We start from the raw sequence: 16,314 nt of genomic DNA on the forward strand, positions 1-16,314 counted from the left end.
TAAATCTAAATCAAATTAGTATTTTTGAAGGAACTTGGCTGCAAACTTAGTGCAGCAGATGAAAGACACATCATGCTCACATCCATTTGAAATTGGAATCTGTCCAGCAGTGCCATCAGCTCAGAATTGGCAGAAACCAGTGGGAACCAGGTACAGGTACTTACTGGCCAGAAGTAGTTTTCCAAGAAGAATTGCAGCAAAAAAGCCAATGTAACAGATGTGGTGTTGGTGGGAAACTCCATACCGAGCACAGAAGGAAAGGGGACAGGAACTAGGCCTGGAAACTAGGGAAAAGGAGAAGGTCACCTCCTAGAACAACCCTAATTCAAGTCCTGACTACCTATAAGTATTAACTGACCTCGATGGTAGGAAAGTTCATACACAGGAACCTAGAGCCCTAACACAGGGATGTAGGGCCCTGGTATAGTGACAGGACTTGAGACAACCTATTCCTCCACCAGAAGGATGAACAGGAGTCTCCCTCAGGCCTAGATACAAAAGACAGGGAAATACAACAAACAAAATAAAAATAGGGAAGACGACACTTAAATTCACGTGGAGCAAAGGCAGCTCCAGGAGCTAAACCGAGATCCAACAACCAGCTAGCCCAGAATCCAGAAACTGAAGCTATAAACCGCACCACCAGAAGGGGTAAGCAGTAATAAATAGGGGAAGTTAAATGACCAAACCAACAACACCTGCAAGAGGTGTGGTCATGAACAAAACAACACAGACACAAATGATCCACAAGGAACCAGTCAGATTAACCCACGTGTTGCCAGTCTCTCTGACCTCCTGGCATCTGTCACGGGAGTGTTCGTGACAGTCCCCCCCCCCCCCCCTTCTACGGGAGACGTCCGGGCACCCAGGACTGACCTTATGCGGGTGACACTTGTGAAAGGCTTTCACCAAGCGACTGGCATTCACTAGTGATAGATGAACATTGGCCAGGACGATTCGCGAACGTGCGTTCGCAATCAAATGTTCGCAAACAGCGGGTTCGCGGCGGGCCCCTTTCACTTTAATAGAAGGCTAACCTGAAAAACCTTCAGGTCATATTTGCAGCCAGCAAACACTTACTAGAAGTACACAAATAGTCCCACAACATGGACAGTGTTATACCAGAGGGAAATCATTGGCAAAAATTCCCACAAAAAATATGTATTTTAATCAGGGGCCATTTTTATGGGTCTTAAAGGGAAACTCTCAAAAACGTGTCGTGCTGCAGCCTAGAAATTTTTATTTCCTATCGGTTTGATGTATACAAATGTGCAGCACTTCACATTTTTGTATCTTTTTTTGTATCCATTAAAAAAATGCATATTTTAACGTAATTTTTTTTTCTACCATGGAACTGTATGGTAAATGGACGCCACTGTACGGCATCAGTCTGAGGCATCTGTTAACGCATACATTTTTGGAATGCATGAAATGGATGGCAAAAATAGGATGTGAACCCAGCCCTAGTGTCAGAATAAGCACCAATACACAGCGGAGCAGCATAGCGGAGAGGGGAGGCCGCCATGTACTGACAGAGCGCTACCTGGTCCTAGTGGTCAGGGATGAGGACTGTGCTTCCCAAATATCATTTTCTACTGGGAAATACAGGGCACAGTATAACACACTAGAATCTATATAATATAAAGATATTATCCCTACCCCTGAATAATAATACAATTAGGTGGTCATTTATTATATAGAAATACATCTATGTTAGGCCTATTTCTGACACAGATTGTGGCGCAAAGGTCCTTAGCACCACAATCTGCATATTTTTCCTGCTCATGCCAGGTCTAAAAAAGGATGGCGTGGGCATGGAAAAGGATACAGTTATGGCCATCCAGTTATTGGATAGCACCACCATACATTGACCGGATAACATCTCTGTACAGTGATAAGAGGGCACAGTACAGGGAATAGCTAGGGGCACTGCACAGGGTGTGGTAAGAGGGCACAATGCAGGGTATAAGGGGGCACAGTACAGGGTGGGGAGCACAGTCACATGACCCTGTGATATTAGAAGGTCCTTATGGTGAATGTGGTATATACGCCACCATAATGAAAGGCAGAGGAGTGAGATTATGTGGCTAGAGATAAAAAATGTAACAGGCCCCAAAAATTAGGCAATAGGCATTCACCTGACAGCAAAGAACTTTGGATTCTGTAGCTGTATGTACATTAGGCTGTCACAGGATAAATATGTAACTGTCAGCCAGAACAGGCCCCAAAAATGAGGCATTCACCTGACAGCAAATAACTTTGGATTCTGTGGCTGGAGGTACATTAGGCGGTCACAGGATAAATATGTAACTATCGGCCAGTACAGGCCCCAAAATTAGGCAATAGGCATTCACCTGACAGCAAAGAACTTTGGATTCTGTGGCTGGAGGTACATTAGGCGGTCACAGGATAAATATGTAACTGTCGGCCAGTACAGGCCCCAAAAATTAGCCATTCACCTGACCTAAAAGGCCTTTTATGCCGCTGTATATACATAAGGCAAGGACCATTCTTTGTTCTGTGTGGTGGCGGATATGTGTGGGCTGGCATGAGGAAATTCAATTACACTTGGTCATCACAGGTGTTGAATTACTCCGAGATCCATGCCTCATTCATTTTTAAAAATGTAAGGTAGTCCACACTGTCGTGAGCTAGGCGAGTGCGCTTATCGGTCACAATACCCCCTGCTGCGCTGAACGTCCTTTCAGACAGGACACTCAACGAGGGGCAAGCCAAGAGTTCCATTGCAAATTGTGACACCTCTGGCCACATGTCAAGCCTGCACACCCAGTAGTCAAGGGGTTCCTCGCTTCTCAGAGCATCCACATCGGCCGTTATCCCGATGTAGTCGGACACCTGACGGTCTAGGCGTTCCCTGAGGCTGGATCTGGAGGGCAGCTGTCGATGAGTTGGTTGCAAGAATGATCTCATATCCCAAGTGACCAACACATCTTCAAACTGCCTTCTTTTTGCAGGCGTGGTAGGATTGGTACCCGCACCTGTTTCGCTGTGGGTGAAAATTCCTCTGCCAGTGCTCGCAACAGCAGAATGCAGCATCTCTCACAGCAAGGCCTGGAAATGCTGCATTCTGACAGCCCTCTGTGATGCTGGTAACATGTCCGCCATTTTGTGTTTGTACCGGGGGTCTAAGTACGTTGCCACCCAGTTCAGGTCCTTGACTTTTAATGCTTTTTTATTTGGGGGTCCCTCTTCAAACACTGGAGCATGAAGGCCCCCATTTGCACTAAATTGGAAGTGGTGGAGCGCCCTGGCTCCTGATCATCGCCTAGGAGAATGTCGTCCTCGGTCTCCTCCCCCCATCCACGGACAACACCAGGGATCCCTTAAAAGTTTAAAGCCTGCTCTTCTTGTTCCTCCTCTTCCTCCCCCCAGCCACCATCCTTCTCTGACTCCTCTTCAGACTCCTGCTGACTTGTCTCAGATGGACATCATCTTCCAGATCCTGCTCCTCTATGGCTTGATCAATGACACAACGCAATGCACGCTCCAGAAAGAAGGCAATAAGGTATGATGTCACTGATGGCACCCTGGCTGCGACTGACCAATTTGGTGATCTCATCAAATGGCTGCAGAAGTCTGCATGCGTCGCGCATGAGCAGCCACTGGCGCGGTGAAAAGAAGCCAAGCTTCCCAGAACCTGTTCTGCTGCAGAGTTCGTACTGGTAGACGTTAATGGCACATTTCTGTTGGAGCAGCTATCAAGCATATACAAGGTGGAGTTTCGTCAGGCAGTCACAAATCAGACATCTGACGGGCAAGTGGCGTCTCCACTTAACGTCAGCAAGGCAAGCCATGGCCGTGTAAGATCTTCTAAAATGGCCAGAGATTTTCCTGGCCTGCCGCAAGACGTCCTGGACCCCGGGGTATTTGGCAACGAATCGCTGCAAGACTAAGTTCAGGACGTGTGCCATGCACGACGCGTGTGTCATTTTTCCCTGTTTCAGCGAGCTCAGCAGATTGGCACTGTAGTCGCACACCACTTTACCAACTGTCAAATTGAGCGTGGTTAGCCAGAGCTGAAAGGAGTGCAGGACCGGTGTGGCTCTTGGCTTCCAGGCACAACAGCATGGCAACGTCTCTCCTGGCACGTCGAATAGGTTCTGGGGAGCTTGGGGGGTGCAGTGGAAGAGGCAGTAGCAGTGGAAAACGAAGAGTAAGCCGAGGAGGAGACAGAGGATGGAGTAGGAAGAGTAGGAGAAAAAGAGGCAGGCATGCATGCAATCCATGCCGGTAACACCAAATCACAATAGTTGCCACGGGTTACATGCTTGACGGCCGTCAGATGGTTCACCCAGTGGGCAGTAAACGTTATGTACCTTTCCTGCCCGAGTTTGCTAGACCATGGGTCTGTGGTCAAATGTATCTTGGCACCGACACTGTGTGCCAGAGATATCTTAAATTGACGCTGAATGTGGCCATATAGTTCAAGGATGCCCTTCTGGGAGAAATATTTCCTTCCGGGGACCTTCCATTGCGGTGTGCCAAAGGCCTCCGAGTCCACAAATTTATATGGCAGTAGTTGGTGGGCTAGCAGTTCCGACAAGCCAGCGGTTAGCCATTGGGCAAGAGGATTATCCGGCGTCATAATTTTTTTACGCTCAAACATTTGGGCCAAGGAAGCCTGACTTGTGCCAGATGAATGCGACGTCGGCGTGGTGGAAGGTGGAGTGGAGGACAAATGGGAAGAGAGAGGAGAAGGCTTACCGCGACTTATGCGTTGACAGCACAGGCTGGCACCCCTCAATCAGTATTTGGCGGAAACAGGTATATAGCACCCCTCAATCAGTATTTGGCGGAAACATGTACATAGCACCCCTCAATCTGAATTTTATGGAAGCAGGTGCATCGCAGCCATCAATCAGTATTTGGCGGAAGAAGGTATATAGCAATAGCACCCCTCAATTAGTATTTTGTGGAAGAAGGTATATGGCACCCCTCAATCAGTATTTGGCGGAAACAGGTATATAGCACCCCTCAATCAGTATTTCATGGAAACAGGTATATGGCACCCCTTAATCAGTATTTTGTGGAAGCAGGTGTATCGCAGCCCTCAATCAGTATTTGATGGAAGAAGGTATATGGCACCCCTCAATCAGTATTTGGCGGAAACAGGTATATAGCACCCCTCAATCAGGATTTTGTGGAAGAAGGTATATCGCAGCCCTCAAGCAGTTTTTTGGGGGGCAACAGGTATATCACCCCATTGCAATAAGTTACTCTAATAGCGTTTGTCCCTCTATCTAGCTGCGGTATCGCAGGAGAACCGCACACAACTGCTGCACAATACAAATACACTATATTATAATTTCTATTCTAGAAAGTATATTATAAGTATATCACACCCCTCTATATCACACCTTTCGATAGCACACTTATACCAGTCCTTAAAAGGACTTTTGTGGCCCTATTAGCTAATGTGTGGTGTCCCTAACTGTCTCTGCTCCAAAATGCAACCTCTCCCTACACTGGCAAAACACATAATGTAAAATAGCTGCCAGATAAGGTTCTGTTATAGGGTTGGGGGTGTGTCCATGTGCTGAAACGTCTCAATTGGCTGTCCTGTCTCGCCTGATGAATGTGTCATGGGTCAAAGTTGGGAGCTATGCAAAAAAATATGGCGCGTGCGAATATCGCCATATGTTCGCATGTTCGGCGAATCGTGAACGAGCAAAATTCCCCGCGAAACGACCGCCGGGCGAACCGCAAGGCCATCTCTAGCATTCACGTCTGATGCTGGTACCCACATCCTCTCTTCTGGTCCATAACCCTTCCAGTGGACAAGATACTGAAGAGATCCACGGAGAACTCAAGAGTCGATTATCTTAGTGATCTGATATTCCAAACTACCATCCACAATGACAGGAGCAGGTGGCAAGGAAGACGGCACCAAAGGTTCAACATATCTCTCCAACAAAGATTTGTGAAACACATTATGAATTTTCAAGGCCTTAAGAAGTTCAAGACGAAAAGCTACAGGATTAATGATGGCAGTGATCTTATATGGACCGATAAATCTTGGACCCGGCTTCCAAGAAGGTACCTTTAACTTAATGTTTCTTGTGGACAGACACACAGAATCACCCACACTTAGGTCCAGACCATTCATACGTTTCCTGTCAGCCATACGTTTATACCAGTTGTCCATATTCTTCAAATTATTTTGAATTTTTTGCCATATCGATGACAATGATGATGAAAAACGTTCTTCCTCAGGGATACCAGAAGTATCAGAACTTAAAAATGTGCCAAACTGCGGGTGAAACCCATATGCCCCAAAAAACGGTGACTTACCAGTGGACTCCTGACTACGATTGTTTATGGCAAACTCTGCCAAAGACAAAAAGGAAGACCACTCCTCCTGGTTCTCAGATACAAAACATCTCAAGTAAGTCTCCAGACTCTGAATAGTGCGCTCCATCTGTCCGTTCGACTGAAAATGAAAAGCCGAAGAAAAGGGACAGTTGTATCCCTAGTCGAGTACAGAACGCTTTCCAAAATGTGGAAACAAACTGAGTCCCACGATCTGAGACCACGTCAGAGGGAATGCCATGGAGTTTCACAATGTTGTCAACAAATACTTGTGCAAGTGTTTTAGCATTAGGTAGGCCGGTAAAGCAATAAAGTGCACCATTTTACCAAAGCGATCAATTACCACCAGAATAACTATCTTTCCTGAAGTGTTAGGTAGATCAGTGATAAAATCCATGGTCTGGACGGGATAGGTAACGGAAGTAAAGATCCGGAAGGCCGAGTATGTGTCAACTTAGCACGTGCACAGGTGGTACAGGCTGACACATAGTTCTTAACACACTTATGCCACCCCGGCCACCAGAATCTACGAAATATGAGGTTGGCAGTGGATCTGCTTCCAGGGTGTCCCGTAAGAACTGTACAATGATGTTCCTCAAGCACCTTGTGACGCAATTCCAGTGGCACAAATAGTTTCCCAGAGTGACATGACTCCGGTGCATCTCCCTAAGCCTCTAACACCTTCACCTCAAGGTCAGGGTACAGAGCGGATGTCACCACCCCTTTAGACAGTATGGGACTCAGATTTTCAAAATCACCACCTTCAGGAAAACTACGTGACAAGGCATCCGCCTTGACGTTCTTAGCCCCAGGACGATAGGTGACAGTGAAATTGAATCTGGTGAAAAACAATTACCATCTGGCTCTCGGGTTCAGTCGTTTGGCCGACTCCAGGTAAGCCAGATTTTTGTGATCTGTGAACACCTTGATCGGATGAATCGACCCTTCCAACCAATGACACCACTCCTCAAAAACCAACTTAATGGCCAGTAACTCTCTGTTACCCACATCATAATTTCTCTCAGCGGAAGAGAGGTTTTTAGAGAAAAATGCACATGGGCGCCATTTACCAGGTGACGGGCCTTGCCATAAAATTGCAACTACCCCCACCTCAGACGCGTCCACTTCCACAATGAAAGGTTGTGATACATCCGGCTGCGCCAATATCGGGGCAGAAAGGAAGCATTTCCTAATCGCAGAAAAGGCTCGCAACGCCAAATCAGACCACACTGAGACATCCGTCCCTTTCTTAGTCATGTCAGTTAAGGGTTTTACTATTGTCGAATAATTCTGAATACATTTTCGGTAATGGTGAACCCTGAAAACCGCATAAGAGCCTTCAAATTTTTAGGTCAATCCCAGTCCAATACAGCACAAACTTTCTCTGGATCAATTTGAAAAACCGAAGATGACAGCAGGTAACCCAAAAACTGCACCTCGTGTACAGGAAAAACACATTTCTCAAATTTTGCTTACAATTTATTGTCCCTTAGGATTTGTAACACCTGTCTCACATGATCCTGATGTGTTTCCATGTCTGGAGCATAAATTAGAATGTCATCTAAATACACGACTACAAACCTCCCCACCAGGTGATGAAAAATGTCATTCACAAAGTGTTGGAACCCCGCAGCAGCAAGTTCTCAAAGTGCCCCTCAGGAGTATTAATCCCCTTCCTTGATCCTAACCAGATTATATGCCCCACCTTAGGTCCAACTTGGAGACCACCTTGGCGCCAATAATCTGGTTAAACAAATTGGGAATCAAAGGAAGAGGGTAAGGATCATGGACAGTGATCCGACTGTCACGGAAAGTTCACGGAAATCCAGACATGGCCGAAGACCTCCTTTTTTTTTTAACAAAAAAGAAGCCTGCTGCCACTGGAGACTTGGATGGTCTTATATGTCCTTTGGCTAAACTCTTGGTAATATACTCTCTCATGGCCTGTCTTTCAGGTTCAGAAAAATTATACAACCTAGATTTAGGCAACTTAGCTAGTTAGATAGTTCAATCATATTCCCGATGTGGAGGTAACTCCTGGCATCCACTCTCAGAATATACGTCAGCAAACTCAGATATAAGAGGGTAAATTCTTGGTAGTTACAACAGAAAAAGATGTATTAAGACAACTATCAATGCAATAATCACTGCAATCCAGAATCTGCCTAGCTTGCCAATTGATAGTTGGATTATGCTTGCTAAGCCACGGTAAACCCAGAACCATTGGTGCAGGGAGACCCTCCAACACAAAACACGAGATAAATTCTTGATGAAAGTCACCCACTCTTAATCTAATATCATGCACCATTTGAGACAAACACTTCTGAGCAAGAGGTGCAGAATAAATAGCGTATACGGGAATGTTTTTTTCTAATACACTTGGTGACAACCCGTGCATACGGACAAACTGGGCATCAATCAGGTTCACCCCTGCCCCACTGTCGATTAACACCTCAATCCCCACAGTCTTGGACTCTAGCGCCACCTGGGCAGTCAGAAGAAATCGGGTACTACCAGTAAAAGACAAATGAACATTTTATGACTCTCCTCTCACTCCTCCAAGAGTCAAATGAGAATTAAATGTATTTTTTCTCTCCTTTTGCCATTTCATGTCTGGATTGATAAAATGTCCCCTTTTTCCACAGAAAAAACACTATCCCTTCCTATTACCAGTGGAACCAGGGGTAGCTCCCCCTAACTGCATGGGTTCGTCTCCTGACCCAAAATAAATAAAATAAAACGTCCTGAGAGAGTGAGCCCTTTGATCTCTCTCTCAAGCGTCTATCAATGCGTACAGCAAGAGACATAGCGGCTTCCAAAAACTCAGGATTCTCATGAAAGGCCAAAGCGTCCTTCAGCTTCTCAGATAATCCTTGACAGAACTGACTACGGAGAGCCGGATCGTTCCACTCAGTATCCGTAGCCCACCTCCTAAACTCAGAGCAATAGATCTCTTCAGAACGCTCTCCCTGACGCAGGCCGCGTAACTTGGTCTCGGCCAGGGAGGTCCAATCCGGGTCATCATAGATGAGACCTAAAGCTCTGAAAAATTTACCCACCGATCGGAGGGACTGTGACCAGGTCAGCAGAAAAAAAGCCCAAGAATGGGCGTCCCCTTTAGGCCGCTTTCACACCCGGCCTGCCATCCTGCTGAGTGAGCAAGCGCACAGCGTCATTGGTTGCTATGATGCCGTGCACTTTGTGCCGCCGCCGCTGTACAGTAATACTCGTATGATCTATACGAGTGTATTACTGTACAGCGGCGCCGCCACGATGCGCACGGTATCATAGCAACCAATGACGCCGTGCACTTGTGCACTCAGCAGGACGGCTTTTCACGGACCGTGGTGCGTGAAAATCCACGTATGTATGAATGTGGCCTTGGGCAAAGAAATAATCACACCCACCTTCTGACTCTCATCTCCAGATGAGTGTGGACGTAGCTTAAAGTACAATTTGCACGCTTCCCTGAACAGAATGAAATTATCACTTCCTCCCGCAAATCTATCCGGAAGGGCAACTTTATGTTCAGGACAGGCCTGGTAACCACCAGCCAGATCAGTTGCCTGTGGTCTCTGAATCTGTGAGACAATCGTGCGGAGGTCAGCTACCTCCAAGGACAGCCCCTGCAGCTGTTCGTTCAGTGTAGCGATAGGATCCATGGCTGTACTGACACAAGCAAAAAATTACAGTTTTGGCGGTTTATAATGTCACGGATGCGGTGTGGGTGGGGAACTCCACACCGAGCACAGGAGGAAAGAACAACCCTAATCCAAGTCCTGACTACCTATCATTATGAACTGACCTCGATGGTAGGAAAGTTCATACACAGGAACCTAGAGCCCTAAGACTCCCTGTAGGGCTCTGGTATAGTGACAGGACTTGAGACAACCTATTCCTCCACCAGAAGGATGATCAGGCCTAGATACAAAAGACAGGGAAATACAACAAACGAAATACAAATAGGGAAGACGACACTTAACTTCAAGTGGAGCAAAGGCAGCGCCAGGAGTTCAACCAAGATCCAAAAACAAGCTAGCCCAAAGTCCAGAAACTGAAGCTATAAACCGCACCCCCAGAAGGGGTAAGCAGTAATAAATAGGGGAAGTTAAATGACCAAACCAACAACACCTGCGAGAGGTGTGGTCATGAACAAAACAACACAGACACAAATGATCCATAAGGAACCAGTCAGATTAACCCACATGTTGTCAGTCTCTCTGACCTCCTGGCACCTGTCACGGAAGTGTTCATGACAGCCATACCTTTGACGTAGAAACATGGGCAGTCAACTCAACTTAAAGGGATGTGGAGTGGTACAATAATGATGTTCCTTGCAAGCCTGAGACTGCATTTCAGTGAATGGATTTGGGGATTTGTTTAGGGTTAATAGTGTCCTCAATGCTGAGAAATACAGTCAGATAATTATCCATCGTGCAAAACGATCAGGGATGTCTAATTTTCTCCACATTTATTCTGCAGCATGACAGCAACCCCCAAACATACAGCCAATGTAATTATGAACCATGTTCAGCGTAAAGAAGAACAAGGAGTCCTGTAAGTGAGGACTAAGCCCTATCTCAATATCATCAAGTCTGTGTGGTATTACATGAAGAGACAGAAGGATTTGAGAAAGCCTACATCTACAGAAGATCTGTTGTTAGTTCCCCAAGATGTCTGGAACGACCTGCCTGCCAAGTTCATTCAAAAACAGTGTGCAAGTGAACCTAGAAGAACTGTTGCTGTTTTGAAGGCAAACATGGTCACACCAAATATTAATTTGATTTAGATTTCTATTTTCTTCATTCACTTTGCATTTTGTTAATTGTTAAAAATAAACCATTAACACTTCTATTTGTTTAAAGCATTCTTACTTTACAGCATATATTCTACACATTCCTAAAATTTTTGCACAGTAGTTTTAACATACTTTCACACTAGCGTTTTTCTTTTCCGGCACTGAGTTCCGTCATAGGGGCTCAATACCGGAAAAGAACTGATCAGTTTTATCTCCATGCATTCTGAATGGAGAGAAATCCATTCAGGATGCATCAGGATGTCTTCAGTTCAGTCACTGAACTGCGTTTTGGATGGAGGAAATACCGCAGCATGCATTATCTCCGTCCAAAATTCCGGACCAGTTGCCGGAATGCTGGATCCGGCATTAATTTACATTGAAATGTATTTGTGAAATGTATTAGTGCCGGATCCGGCATTAAAAATACCGCATGCGTAGACTGGTAAAAATTTGAAAAAAATATATAGCGGATCCGTTTCTCCAGATGACATCCGGATTCTCAAAAAATAGGGATGATGTCCGTGTGCTTTCCTTTTTTGACGGAACGGAACAGCTGGCCCCTGATAGAATAGTACTATCCTTGTCCATTTGGGCTCTTTCACACAAACGTTTTTTGCATTCTGTATACGGGCCGCTTTTTGCGTTCCGTATATGATCCGTATACGGAACCATTCATTTCAATGGTTCCGCAAAAAAAAAAAAAGGAATGTACACCGTATGCATTCCGTTTTCGTATTTCCATTTTTCCGTTTCGTTCAAAGATAGAACATGTCCTATTATTAGAAACATAGACATAGAATGTGTCGGCAGATAAGAATCATTTGGCCCATCTAGTCTGCCCAATATACTAAATACTATGGATAGCCCCTGGCCCTATCTTATATGAAGGATGGCCTTATGCCTATCCCATGCATGCTTAAACTCCTCCACTGTATTTGCAGCTACCACTTCTGCAGGAAGGCTATTCCATGCATCCACTACTCTCCCAGTAAAGTAATACTTCCCGCAAATCACGTTCCGTGGCTCGATTCAAGTCAATGGGTACGCAAAAAAACTGAACACATACGGAATGTACTCCGTATCTCTTCCTTATCCGTTCCGTTTTTGCAGAACCATCTATTGAAAATTTTATGCCCAGCCCAATTTTTGCTATGTAATTACTGTATTCTGTATATGCCATATGCAAAAACTGAATGGAACCGGAAACACTACTGAAACAAAAAATGGAAAAAACGGATCCGTTAAAAACGGCCCGCAAAACACTGAAAAAGCCATACGGTCGTGTGAACGAGCCCTTATGCTGACAATAATAGGATATGTTCTATCTTTGAATGGAACGGAAAAACAGAAATACGGAAACAGAAGGCATATGGAGTACCTTCCATTTTTTTTTGCGGATCCATTGAAATGAATGGTTCCGTATACGGTCCATATACGGAACGCAAAAAACAGAACGTAAATGGAAAAAAAAATGCCTTAGTATGCAAAAACTGCCAACAGCCAGCTTGCACTGATCTAGGCTATGAATATTAATGCTGCCAAATATAATAATGGATAACATTTACTTTATATGTACCATCACTATTAGGTTTGGTGTGGTGTCTATAGACAAACAACTGCATCTAGAATCTGAACACAATGTCAATAATAACAAGGTGTGTGAGTTAGACAACCTTTCCTGTTAAGAGCCTCTGTGATCAACTAAAGACTACCTCCATTGACTGGAAGACCATTGAAATGAATATGCGTATTCGTGTTTTCAGTGGAAGTCTCAGTGGAAGCAATACATTGCATTTATATTTTAGATATATGAACTAGTAACATATAGAATTTTTTTTTCTGAACAGCTTGTGGTGTTGGAGGTTCGTCAGTATCAAGCAGAATAGTAGGAGGTGACCCAGCGGCTTCTGGATCATGGCCATGGCAGGCTAGTTTGCGTTTGAATGGGAATCATAAATGTGGCGCATCACTGATCAGCAGTAGCTGGCTTGTCACCGCTGCTCACTGCTTTGAAGGGTAAGTGGTTTTATTTATTCTACATAATAATTCATTGACTATCAGCACCATGAGAAATGTATTTGTATGGACACTGCCTGCATTCTGTTCTGTTGTTCTGGATAATATGAAGCCAGATGGTAAAAGCAAAAATCTACAGTATATGTACTAAATATTTAGTTCTATACAGTATTAACAGGGATTTGCATAAAAGATGAAGGCCACCGGCGGCTGTTCTCGCAACTGCCTGCTCCCGGTGACTGCGTTTGATTTCAGACCGGCTCCCGGCACAGGTAAGGGCTTACCTCTGCATTGCCGGACGGGGGAGTCTACCTTACTAAAGATGGCAGCCCGCATGTGTTCGCTGGCGAACACTGCGAACTGACCATCACTGGTTATGAGAACCAGGCATCTAGTCTGTTTGACAACTCCTCTCTCACAGCAATTATCTGTGTATAAATAGAAATAAATAGCTTTTCATTAAAGGGGTTGTGATCTCTCAGACAATGGGGGCATATCCCCCCAAATCTGGGACCCGCACCTATCTCATAAATGGAGCGCTCATGCACAGCTGACCTCCATACAGAGCTACTCGGCTTTTTCTGTTGGGCCCATAGAAATGAATGAGAGCGGTGGCCGAGCAAACGCTCCCATTCCTTTCTATGGGGATTCCAAAAATAGCCAAGCAAGCCGCTCGGCTATTTACTTGGTGGTAGCTGGACCCGGCATCACCGGCCACGATTTTGCCGGCCTTGTGTTAGGATTAGTTTCAGAGATAGGTGTGGGTCCCAGAGGTGGGACCCGCACCTATCAGACAAATGGGGGCATATCCTAGCGATATGCCCCCATTGTCTGAGATAGGAATACCCCTTTAACAACTATTGGACAAACATCTGACTGCCTCACTGTAAAATATGAGCAAGGCCTTATGCATATTATCTTGTATAGTAAATTATATTTTACAATGGAGTTATCTCTTTTTATGTCTCCTCCTCAGTAATAGCAGAGTTAATATGTGGACAGTAGTCCTGGGTAAAATTTCCTTAAAGCGTGAATATGGATTAAAGCTCAAGCAAATCATAACCCATGAAAATTATAACAGCGAAAAACACCTTAATGACATTGCCCTTCTGGAGCTGGCTGATCCAGTTAACTTTAACCAAAACACCCGATCTGTATGTCTCCCAAGAATGTCTGAGAACTTTGCAGATAATAAGTCATGCTACGTTACAGGATGGGGAGCACTTGAATCCGAAGGTTAGTACCGTTCTCGGTTTAATTAAAATTGTATTAATTTTCTGTGTATTTATAGCTAAACATATAAAAAATTGCAAAACTGATAGATAAATGGACAGCACTGACCGATGATGCGCTGAAAAAATTTCCTTTTATTCTTACATTTTCTGGTAGAGAGCGGACATCATACAACAAATGCTCCAGCTGAATAAGGCGACGGCCGTTTCGCACCTCAGTGCTTCGTCTGGCCCGTCAATAAATATAAAAAATGTTTTATCCATGCTAGACTAACATAATGGTTACGGCATGGCTGCAAACTGGCGCAGACGTGGGGGTTTACAGAAAATCTGTGCGGTTTTCAAACTGTTATTGGACACATAGGGGCAGATTAAAGGGAATCTGTCACCAGTTTTATGGTGTCCTAACTAAGGACAACATAAACGAGTAACAGATCCCCTTAGCAAAATGCTGGGTCACCTTCTTTAAATGACTCAGTTATTTTGCTACAATCTTGTGTTAAACAGCTCCAATGCATGCTGAACAAATCTTGAAATTCATGAGCTCCTGGCTTTCGCCGCCCCCTGCTGCTGATTCATATAGAAGAAAAACTGCCAATCAAAGGCAGGTGGGCGGGGAGAGCTGTGAGCTCATGAATATCAGGACTCATTGGCATCTGTTAGGACCTAGCAGCATAAAACTGGTGACACATTCCCTTTAAGGGTCTGTCACGGATGATGTTGCAGATAGCTGGAAGTTATGGATAAACATCCGACTGGCTTGATCCCAAACTAAGGAGCATAAAGGTGACCCCTATAAAACCCTAAGAGCTCTCCCTGACTGCTAAGCACATATAAGGGTCTCAGAGGTAGACGATTGCATGCCCTCGTACCTAGACTGTGTGACACCTGAAAACCCTATAATAGTGAGGGGACACGACCACCGGCTCCCTGCACTTAATACGGAGGGAGTCAGGGTCACCTAGAATCAAGCCATCAAGGAAACACAATACATGAAAGGACTTATCTGAACAAGCAGCAACAGAAGTCTCCAGCAGTGAGCAGTAAACACTTCAATCCAGGAAGTAGTATAAACCGCAAAGTGAGGCAGTATGGGAGGGAATATAAAGGAAAGAGGATTAGTCTAAATAGGTGACACCTGGGAGAAGGAAATGAGATGACAAAGTGAAACCAAAACAAAGAACATAATGCAAGTGGTAGAAAAGGACGTCTGTCAGACCTTCTCACAGAAGTGGCGGTGACAGGGTCCAGCTACATAGCAAGTCAACAGACAAAAGAAGGATACAGCTACACAGCAACATTTGCCACGTGAACTAGTCTCAGAAAAGTTGCGTTTTTTGTAATGATAGTCAATGGTGTCACAGTGCAACATGCTGCGACGTGACAGTCATAAAAAAAATCTGACTTGGATGGATTTTTTTGTGACTGTCATTACACAAAATGTTGTGTGACATTGCTGCAACATATGTCGCCATGTAGCAGGACCCTTCTGAAATTGTCTAAAAGTAAAACTGTTGACCATAGCAACCAATCACAGTCCAGCTTACATTTCTTATGGTGCTCTTGAAAAATGAATGCTTTGCTGAGATTGGTTGCTATGGTAAGTCAAATCTGACATGTGTCACTTTATGTGGTAATTTTGGAACGCTTTTACTTATCCAAGCCATTCTGAGAATGTTTTCTCGTGACACATTGTACTTCATGTTAGTGGTGAATTTGAGTTGATACGTTTTACCTTTATGCATAAAAAAAATCCCAAATTTTCCGAAAATTTGAAAAAATTTGCTATTTTCAAAATTTGAATTTCTTTGCTTTTAAGACGAATAGTGATACTTCATAAAATAGTTATTACTTTACATTCCCCATATGTCTACTTTATTTTGGCATCATTTTGTAAATGTCATTTTATTTTTTTAGGAAGTTAGAAGGCTTAGAAGT

At 44.5% G+C, this 16,314-nt stretch overlaps 1 protein-coding gene across 2 annotated transcripts in view; it reads left to right on the top strand.

Annotated features, from left to right (window-relative positions):
* Positions 1 to 16,314, top strand: part of LOC120989705 (transmembrane protease serine 11G-like) — an 81,152-nt gene that overhangs the window by 53,292 nt on the left and 11,546 nt on the right. For both annotated transcript variants that reach the window (XM_040417969.1, XM_040417970.1), the window contains exons 7-8: positions 12,976 to 13,144; positions 14,121 to 14,380. In XM_040417969.1, coding sequence (XP_040273903.1) covers positions 12,976 to 13,144; positions 14,121 to 14,380 — 429 coding nt within the window. The remainder of the gene's footprint in view (positions 1 to 12,975; positions 13,145 to 14,120; positions 14,381 to 16,314) is intronic.

This window comes from Bufo bufo, chromosome 2, assembly GCF_905171765.1.
Source record: "Bufo bufo chromosome 2, aBufBuf1.1, whole genome shotgun sequence".
NCBI classification, from domain to species: Eukaryota; Metazoa; Chordata; class Amphibia; order Anura; family Bufonidae; genus Bufo; species Bufo bufo.